This window comes from Zophobas morio, unplaced genomic scaffold, assembly GCF_036711695.1.
Source record: "Zophobas morio isolate AGI-343-1 ecotype UQ-CSIRO unplaced genomic scaffold, CSIRO_AGI_Zmor_V1 ptg000012l, whole genome shotgun sequence".
Classification (NCBI taxonomy): Eukaryota; Metazoa; Arthropoda; class Insecta; order Coleoptera; family Tenebrionidae; genus Zophobas; species Zophobas morio.
Genome location: NW_026972117.1, coordinates 19,139,902 through 19,149,644, shown reverse-complemented (window position 1 = coordinate 19,149,644; position 9,743 = coordinate 19,139,902). Strand labels below are relative to the sequence as shown.

Below are 9,743 nucleotides of genomic sequence, written 5' to 3'. Positions count from 1 at the left end.
TATTTTGTACGTACCTTTCAATAACACGCTGTATAAATATAAGTTGTGTACGGCAAGAAATTCTTGGTCATACGCTTTTAAATTCAAAAAAGATTTTACGGCTACAAAAATTTCTGAAAAATAAAACAAATAGGATACTCTGACATAATGAACTTAAAATTCAAGACGGTTGGCAAAAATTTTAAAAATCTAAAAGATAAAATAAAAAACAAAATGGAAAAGAAAATTCACTGTCTTTCTAAACTCAAAAGTTGTTTACTGTTGAAAACGTTTAGGCCGAAGTTAATTAAAATAAAAAGTTCTTGTTTCTTGAATTTGATTAAATAATGCAACTTCTGATTTCTAACCATTTTTCTGTCGGTATCCTGCAGTCTCTTTAAATGTTCTGGAGCCGACGTCCCGGATTAAGGCAAGTAGTGTGTAAGTTTCGAAAAATTTTGTAATTTCGAAACTGGCTCAGGATTACCCAACCGAGTACCAAAACAACGCAAAGAGCCGTTTGCTATTTATGCATCTGCTCGCGATGTCTCTCCTGAGTCTAATCGCTCCAGATTTTTCCCTAATTCCATTTGGAGACTCCGAATTACCCGCAATTACCCAATCCCTTCGCGGATGCGGCGCATAATCGCAAAGTTAGATGATGTAATGCAGTATATTGTGCCCCAATGACTGCCCATTAGGGAATAACAACTTAACAAAAGTTCGCATTAACCCTCTGCCCTCGACGTCGAGCGTCTTGCCCTTTCACTGTTTAGTGTATTACGGTCCCGTTGTTTTCTTAGGGGCTGCTCACCGATGTTTGCCATCTCCATCACTTAACACATTATCGTTATTACTCTGATGAGATTGCAGTTTATAGTTAGGTGATGAATGCTCAAACTTTCGGGGTTTCATTACCATTATTAAAATTTAGCAACGTCCAATTTAGCCGAGCGGCATCCAACGTGTAATCATAACAGTATTTCTGAATTTAGACACCAACCAGCGGTGATATTTCAGTCTAGGGAGAGTCTGTAGGAGTTACGTATCGGATTTGGTGGATTTGGTACGACAGGACTTTGATTTTTAGACGGCGATAGTTGTATTGAAGACACTTTCTGTTCTTTGTATGTAAAGGGAGCGTGAAGTTGCGGTCGCTACGCTTTAAAGGAGACACTTGGCTGGGAAATTATCGAAATGAGAAATCGATGCGAAGCGAGCTTTCTCGGTCTGTCTATTGTGTTATTTATCCCCCGACTTATGTCCAAGTTTTCCTTTTTTTGCAACATTTGAGATTCCGGTGCATTTGTAGAGAAGTTACCGGAGCAATGAATCTTTTATGTGACAGTTTTTCCACTGTAAAATATCTATTGGAGTTTTCCCTTTACTGCAGAACCTGTCCCTTTTTACTTTTTAATGCAAGTAAGTGTACGAACCGAGAAAACAATTCAAACAATATTTATCTCAGGGATCCCTCTCCAACTAATTCAAAACACAATCAGATTCCGAACCAATATCGGACTTATTTGTTGTTATTTTATTTACAAGAACATAACCTCAAAGGATTTAAAATTCAATTTATCAATCCCGGAAGTTTTCAAGGGCCTCACCAGCAAGCGAATTACTTTACGGCGAACTTGGCGCGTCTTGTATACAAACAGATTAAAATGTTTTATTTTATCGGAAAAATTCTTGTTTGAGACAAATGTAAAGGAAATTGCAAAACTTGAAGCATATTTCACTCAATCACTCGTGCATCAAATAAAACACAGTTTAGTTCATACGATATATATATATATTGAAAACAGAAATAAAACTATTTGTTTACACGTAACCATGTATGATGTTATACCTGTTGTTAAAAGAAAAACTAACTTATTTTTCGCACTCTTCTCTAGCTGTATCCGCTGTAATCACCTTTGGTAACTCTTTATCATGCCTCTTCAATAGCTCCTTAGGATCATATAAACATAATCCGGCTGCTTGGGCCGCTCTTTCAGCTTCTTCCCTTAACCTCATTCTTTTATACTCTGCTGGTGACGGACAGTTCGGTCTAGCTTTGAAATAACTTACGACCCTCTCCCATAGGCTTATTTTTTTTTCACACTTATCACCAACTACTTCCTCTTTTTCACATTCTTCAGAAGTTTTCTTCTCTTCTTCAACTTCTTCTTTACACTGGAGCACTTCTGCATGGGTAGCTTCATTTCTAGTTTCATATCCACCTTCACATGTATCGCTTTTCCGAGTTCTATTATACCTTCTACTTTTTCTCAATGTATGTTCGATTTCGTCATCACTTGGATAAGGAGTAATAAAATGTTCCTTCTCTGGAATGATTCGGTTTTTAGGTTGAAGGTGAGGTTCTTCTCGGGGACCTTGGCATACAGCACTGCAAGTGGAAATGAAGCGATTCTTTGTACTAAATGAAACTTCACTTGAACTTTCTTTAGATGGCTTACTAGTAACGAGGCTATTACTCTTGAAGATAACGAATTTGACGTTTTCTACTGGTTCTGATTTTGATCGTTTTTCCTGTGTTCTTGTTAAAACAGCATCCGTACTGTCCTTATTTAATTCTAATTGCTTCTGTGTCAGAATCAAAAGTGCTGAAGGTTTAATGTCGATTATAATATTGTTTGGTTGCTTTTTAAATGAGTCTGAAAGCAAACCCGGCACGTCGTATTGTAAGTCAAATAAATCGTAATCTGATGTCACTCTTGTGCTATAAGATCGTCTTGAGGTAGTACTGAAAGATCTGTTGTTATTCGTCTTCTTCGGGGGTTCGCATTCAGCCGATTTAACCTCCGATCGTTTCCAATACAACCAGTCATCTTCGTCAGCCCGAGGTATATCCTCACAATCGTCTTCCTTCTTGCAGATTCGAGGAGGCTCTGGTATGTGTACCTTTTTCAGTCGTTTTAAAGGTGTCCCCTTATCTGGTACTGCAGGCGGTCTACAAGCACACTCCGGAACTTCTAGTTTAGGTAATCTCTTAACTTTCACTTTCAGATGCTCATCGGCACGTTCCGTGCATTCCACCTTCTCAACCTTGCAAACTCTCTGGTAAGTTACAGGCTTTTTCTTTAACTTTGGCAACGGCCTCATAACATGAGGCGGTTCTGGTGGTTTACAAGGACAGGTACCTGCAGTAAGAGCTGGTAGCTTCTTTGCTTTAACTTTAAGGTCGTCGTCGGATCGAGGTATTAAACATTTTCCTATTACTGGGCAAATTTTTGGAGGTTCTTCTACTGGTTTAGGTACAAGTTTTTTCAATGGTGGACCGTCCTTCATTGACGCTGTCGGACAGGGACATGATTGAGCTTCTAATATCGGCAGCTGTTTGGGTTCTACGATCATTCCTTCATCGGCACGAGGCATCTGGCATACCTCCTCAACGCAAATCTTTTCTTTCTCCGGTGGAAGAGGCTTCGGCTGCAACCTAGAATTATGTACATATCATGAAAACTATCGTATATAAAGTGCCCTAGATACAATTCTGGTTTATATCTTGAGGACGGACATAAATATTGAAATTTTGTAAACTCCATTGTTTTTAGCTTGAAGAGGGAAGCTTAGGGAGTTTCAATACATTGAAATTAAGTATAACATATACATGGTCAGTGTCGTTACGCAGAAAACTTAAATTTTTTTAAATTGCAATTACCTATTTTTTTTCTGATTTTTGGCGCAACTGCGATATTTTGAGAATCAAAATCAAGGTACTTAAACAGTACGTAAAATTAAAAAATAAAAATGTAATTCAATTTTCCTGAACTTTTCGATCGCTGAGCAAAAATAATTAAACCGATAAAAATTACATTTAATTTTTATTTTGAAATCAGGGTTCTTTGTATTTTTGATGTAAGGTCCAAAACTGCAAAATTAAAACATCCGTTTTTGAGTTTGTCGTTCGTATGTTCCTTTTTTTTTAATTCATGATAGTGTTTCTACAACTTTTTAATTGAATTTCGAATGTATTTTATTTGCAAAATTGTTCACAAAATTTAAAAAATCGTAACGACAAAACAAAATAGTCAACTAGAACAAAGTGTACAATATTTGAGGTTTTTCAGTTTTCTTTTATTGCTACTGCTTTTTGATTTATGGCTTCTTAAAAGCAAAATTTTGAAAATAAAAGCTCCAAAACTGCAGAAATAAAACTCCGCTTAGCAGTTTGTGATTTTGTATTATTTTTCAAACTCATAATTTTGCTAGTATTTATTTTGTAAGAAATAGAGATATTTAAAATTCATATAAAGCAGACAATTGGGGAAATTTACCTTAAAATATAAACATAAATTTTTAAATACTCATTTTGCAACCTGCGTGAATTGAAAAAATCCAAAGATCAAAAATAACCGGTCATAAAAGTGATTCATTATTTTTTCGCACCTACAGTATCCAACGTTTGTAATTTTTGATATTTTGAAGTCAGCGTTCTTTGAATTTTTGGTTTCTTAAAAGCGAAATTTTGAATATTAAATGTTAAGAACTACGAAAATAAAACTCCTGTTTTTCAGTTTCTCTGTTTGTATTTTCCTCCCTTTCGTAAAAGCAAAATTTTGAATATTAAATGTTAAGAACTACGAAAATAAAACTCCTGTTTTCCAGTTTCTCTGTTTGTATTTTCGTTCTTTTTTTAATTCATTATATTTATTATTTATTTATAAAAGAAAACATTTGAATACTCCGTTTTTCAGTTTGAGTTTTCCCATTAGTTTTTTAACTCATTATTTTGCTAGTGAATTTTTTATTTTGTATGAATCGAGATCTTTAAAAATTATATAAAGCCGGAAAATTTTCCTAAAAACATAAACATATATTTTTTTTTTAATACCTGTAGACTTCTTTTCACAAGATGAAACTTAAAACATGTTTAAAATGGAAAATTTGAGAAAGGAAATACGCATTTTGCTATTAGGCTCCGCTCCATAATTGCAAAATCCATATTTCCTTGCAAAAATGTACTATTTTAACCGCGTTCTAAGTTTCTTGTTGTGAAAAAATAGCTATGTATATTAGTAAAAAAAGACATAATGAAAACCCCACCCACCCGCCCTGTCTCAATTCTAATGATTTTTTTTATTCGTCGTAAGCTCAGGGGTGGAGCTTAATTGTAAAATACTTACTTATCTTTCTCCTAGAAATTACCTTGTGAAATATGTTCTTAAGTATTTGTGTTATTCAAAGAATACTATGTATATTATTTAGCTCCACCTATACCTGTCCTGATCTAAATAATGATGAAGTTTTTATTCGTTGGCAGACCTAGGGGCGGAGCCTAATTGAAAAATCCAATTTCCTTGCAAAAACTCACCATTTTAAACGTGTTTTAAGTTTCTAAAAAAAAAATTATCACAATTAGGATGGGGTGGGTGGGGGGGGGGGGGCATTTATATTGTGCCTGTTTTTTTCTTAATGTACATAGTATTCTTTAATTACACGATACTCAAAAACATGTTTTCGATTTCTTGTAAAGAAACAAGTATTTTGCAGTTAAGCTCCGCCCTCTTGGTTCACGGCGAATGAAAAAAATCATCAGACTTGAGATAGGGCGGGTGGGTGGGCTTACACTTTGCCTTTTTATTTTAATATGTGTAGACTTCTTTTCACAACATGAAACTGACAACATGTTTAAAATAGAAAATTTGTTTAAAGAAATACCGATTTTGCAATCAGACTCCGCTCCATAATTACAAAATCCATATTTCCTTACAAAAATGTACCATTCATTTTAACCGAGTGATTTTAATTTATTTTCTAATTTAAGAAAATTTCTAATCAACTAAAAGTGGTATTTTCAATTTTTTTGAATCTACAAGGTCTAAAGATTTTAAATTTTCTTTTTAAATTACTATTCTTTGATTTATGGTTTCTGAAAATCATAATTTTGAAAAGTAAAATATCCAAAACTAGAGAAAAATTACACCATTTTCAGTTTGTGGTTTTCTATTGTTTTTCTAACTCATAATTTTGTTAACAATTTTTTTTATTTTTGTTTATAGAGATCTATAAAATCATAGAAAGTAAATAAATCAGTAAATTTACTGAAAAATACAAATATAAATCTTAGGATACCCTTTTTGCAGACTGGGTAAATTTATTTTATTTTTTTTTAAATATCCGAACGTCAAATCCTATTATAAAAATAATATTTACCATTTTTTTCGAATCGAAAATGTCCAAATTTTTTAATTTTATTTTGAAGTCAATGTTCTTTGAATTTTTGGTTTCTAAAACTATTGTTTTTTTCATTTTTTACGGATAAAGATTTTGAGGAATGACTGGGGTGACTAATCGACATATTTACTTAAAAAAAGTTATATAAATAAATGTCATTATGATTGTATTGAAGTCTGCGGGTATTTTATTATCTAAATTTTTAAGAAAATAGAAAAAATCATAAAGCTTAACCAACTGTCAAGTCCACAAAGTCTAAAGTTTTTGATTCTTATTCCAAATTCACTTTTTTTTTTCAATTCAAAACTACAGAAACAAAACTCCATTTTCCAATGCCTCAATTTGTGTTTTCCTATTATTATTTTTTGACTAATGATTATTAAATCGAACAAATCGACAGATTTACTAAAAATTTAATTATAAATTTTAAAATACCTATTTTGGACCCCACGCGAATTTGTTCCATTTTTTAATTTTTCAGTTTTGAAAATGTCATTTGGATACATAATCGAACTATCATCCCTAATTCAACTTTTTTAATCTTCCAAATTGCGCATGGATCGCTAAATCGTTCATGTATTACCACATAAAGGAATCTAAGGGCATTAAATCTGGAATGCGAGCTGCCCATGGGGCAAGGCCTCTATTGTAAATCCAGTTATCATCATAAACCATTTTCAGAATTAAAACAAACAACAAACAAAATTGTTATGACAACATATAGCAACCAGATGCATTTCTTTATTTGGATAAAAAGTACAAATGCAATCGTAATTTAAAGGTCTATCAAAATTCCTTGTATGGGTTTAACCGAGACCTTTTGTTGGAAAACCTACGTACAGTATTTTTTCTCCGTAAATAAGTTAAAAATATTAAAAATATATATAGCAAGTGTTAATTCTTAAAAGCCCCTTAAAAATTGCAAATTGGTTAAGACTCGCTACGACGGTAGACGCTCTATCCCCTCCTTCGCGAGAACCGAACTGATTCCTACACCATCTATCTGATAAAGTCATGATCTTGAAGCGGTTGAATGGATTATCATAGATAAGAACCATCTAAACCAGTTTCAAACAAAACAAACCTCATTGGAATCCATTCATCGGTTTAAGAACCCTCTCTTTTCGACACAAAACTACATCCAATGCCAAAACTTCTACATTTTCTTACCTTTTTAGTTTGACATCGACACTGGGTATAGCTGGTGGCCTGCAGGGACAAGTAGTAGACACAAATACCGGAAGTTTCTTCTTCTCAGGCTTCAGTTTACTATCAGCTCGAATCGTTTCCTCGCACTTCTCCTCCACCTTACATACCCTCGGTTTATCCACATACTTAAATTTTTTCATCCTCTTCAGTGGTTCACCCTTCATCATTGGCCGTGGTGGCTGGCAATCACAACCTGCCGCAAGAACAGGCAATACCTTCTTTTCGATTTTGAGGTTATGATCAGCTCTCAAAGTCACGTCACACGTCTCCGTAACACAGATTCGTTCGGGTTCTTTGACCGGCAACGGAACCAATCTTTTTAAGGTCGGAGAGGTCTTTGGATACGTCACGAAGCAAGGACAACCGCTCGGTTCAAGCTTGGGCAGATTTTTTTTCTCGACGATAATCTTTCCGTCTGCGCGAGGAGGGCAACACTCTTCGCCCACACACTCCACGCATACTCTTGGCGGTTCCGGGATTTTCTTCTTCGGTAATCGTTTGATGATAAGATCGGTCATTTCGACTTCGACGCAGGGACACTCTGGACACTCCATGATGGGAAGTTTCTTCGGTGTGATTTTGTAGTCTGCATCAGCTCGAGGCGTATCACAAACCTCTTCCTTGCACACGTGAATAACGTCTTTGTAGACGAAACGCTTTTTGAGGCGATTGAGAGGTTTACCTTCTTTAAGATCTACCTTATGTGTGCAGGGGCAGAGTGGAGAGTCGATTTTGGGAAGACGACCCAAGGAAATCTTCTTGGGTTTACATTTTTTTGCTTTACGGCATTCCTCTTGCAATTCGCTTAGTTTAACCGTGACATACTCGTCACAAACGCCCTTGTCGGTCTTGGTTTGAGTGGTGTACTCTCTGTTTGGGTTTGAAACAAGATCCAAATAATGTGAGGTTAAAGCTTCTTTGGCACATTCTTTTTTCGGCAAGGCTGTGCGACGGATCAATCTTTCATGGTCCCTGATTTCTTTAAGACCTTGATCTACTCCGATAGCTTGTTCATCGAAAATTCCATCCTTATTTGGTTTGTCATCAAGGTTTTCTGTGTTGCTTCCGAGAGTAGTCTTGGCTCTTTTAGAAAAGTTTGATTTAAATGTTCGAGTGGAACAGGTGGTACTATAGTTCAACATACTTATTTCATTTGGTTTATTGCTACCAACTGATTCTTTTTGCGGTTGGGTATTTCTTGCGTAACTACTGAAGTCTTTGTGGTGTATGTCATCAACTTTCCTTTTCGTTGGCATTTCAAATGGATTTGGAGGGGTCACGTCTGGATATACGATCTTGTACCGTTTCTTAACTGTTTCCACTTCATAAAAATTATGAGTAGATCCAAATGGTCTGAGATTATTGGGTTGCAAATCCATAAACAACCGTTTCGCTTTATCAAGTTCCAACTTCCGCATGTAGTAGTTCACGTCGAAGTAGTTTTCCTGAGTACGTGACCCTTCGGCCAACTCATAAATGGGGTTACCCTCGTCATTGACCTCCTGAGGGGGGGTATAGGCATCTTTAAATTCTTTCGCTGGATCCCTCACCGACAAATCAGTTGCGGAAGGGAACTTGTTAACCTTAAGTCTAGGATCTTCGGTATCCGATGCCTCGAATTCCTCATCTTTGTAACGACTTTCTGCAATCTCAGATTTAATTATGCCCCAAAAATATTGAAATCTTACCTCTCAAGTTTTCTACAGATTTTGAGATATTTCTTAGCTCATAGAAACGTCTTTTGGGAGAATAAGAACAAGAGCGATTATGTTTTCGTAAAGATGTTTGTGGAGTTACGTTCGAAATGCATGGCGAACATCCTGAATTCAACGAATACGAACACTGAAAATGAGGAAAAATTTAATGACAAGTCATGTCAAACTTTTTTAGATGCTGTTTTTGGTGATTACGGAGGTGCAATTTGTGTGAATTATACATAACTGAGATGCTTACCGTTTTAGTAAACAATTTCAAAACAGATCTTGCAGACATTCTACGATAATTTTAATATTTGTTGGAACACTTCAAAAAGAAAATTTTAATTAAACAAAAGTTGATCGTATGAAATATCATCGGGTAACTAAGTTTATTTTGAATGTATTGGCTTGAACCATCGCGAAATTTTAAAATGGCAAAATTTTGTTCTAAAATGGCATAGTGCTGCTGTAAGTTATCCAAATTTGTTAGTAAATTCACGGTCGGCATGATTACATTTGTAAGAACAAAACCATATAATTAGAAAAAAAAATTAAGTGTGTGGAGTAATTGATAATATTTTAATACTCCATGAATTGTGTTCGATTGTCCGTCTTCATTTTCGTGGTCTGAAGTCTATAATTGTAATTAACACCGTGTTTTTATTTTTGTTTAAC

General features: G+C 34.9%; 1 protein-coding gene across 1 annotated transcript; it reads right to left on the bottom strand.

Annotated features, from left to right (window-relative positions):
* Window positions 1–1,782: 1,782 nt before the first annotated feature.
* On the bottom strand, window positions 1,783–9,432 carry LOC135127971 (uncharacterized). Its single transcript, XM_064054689.1, has 4 exons — window positions 9,325–9,432; window positions 9,060–9,213; window positions 7,333–9,013; window positions 1,783–3,421 (listed from the first exon to the last, which is right to left on the bottom strand). Exons 1-4 carry the CDS (start codon window positions 9,361–9,363, stop codon window positions 1,855–1,857), a joined length of 3,441 nt encoding a protein of 1,146 aa, XP_063910759.1. The 5' UTR covers window positions 9,364–9,432; the 3' UTR covers window positions 1,783–1,854.
* Window positions 9,433–9,743: the final 311 nt, after the last annotated feature.

Coding starts and splice junctions, on each gene's coding strand:
- LOC135127971 (XM_064054689.1), bottom strand. CDS start 9,363: ATGTCTGCAAGATCTGTTTTGAAATTGTTTACTAAAACG. Junction 9,214..9,324: donor TGAAATTGTTTACTAAAACG/GTAAGCATCTCA, acceptor CCTCATTTTCAG/TGTTCGTATTCGTTGAATTC. Junction 3,422..7,332: donor GTCGATGTCAAACTAAAAAG/GTAAGAAAATGT, acceptor ACATAATTCTAG/GTTGCAGCCGAAGCCTCTTC.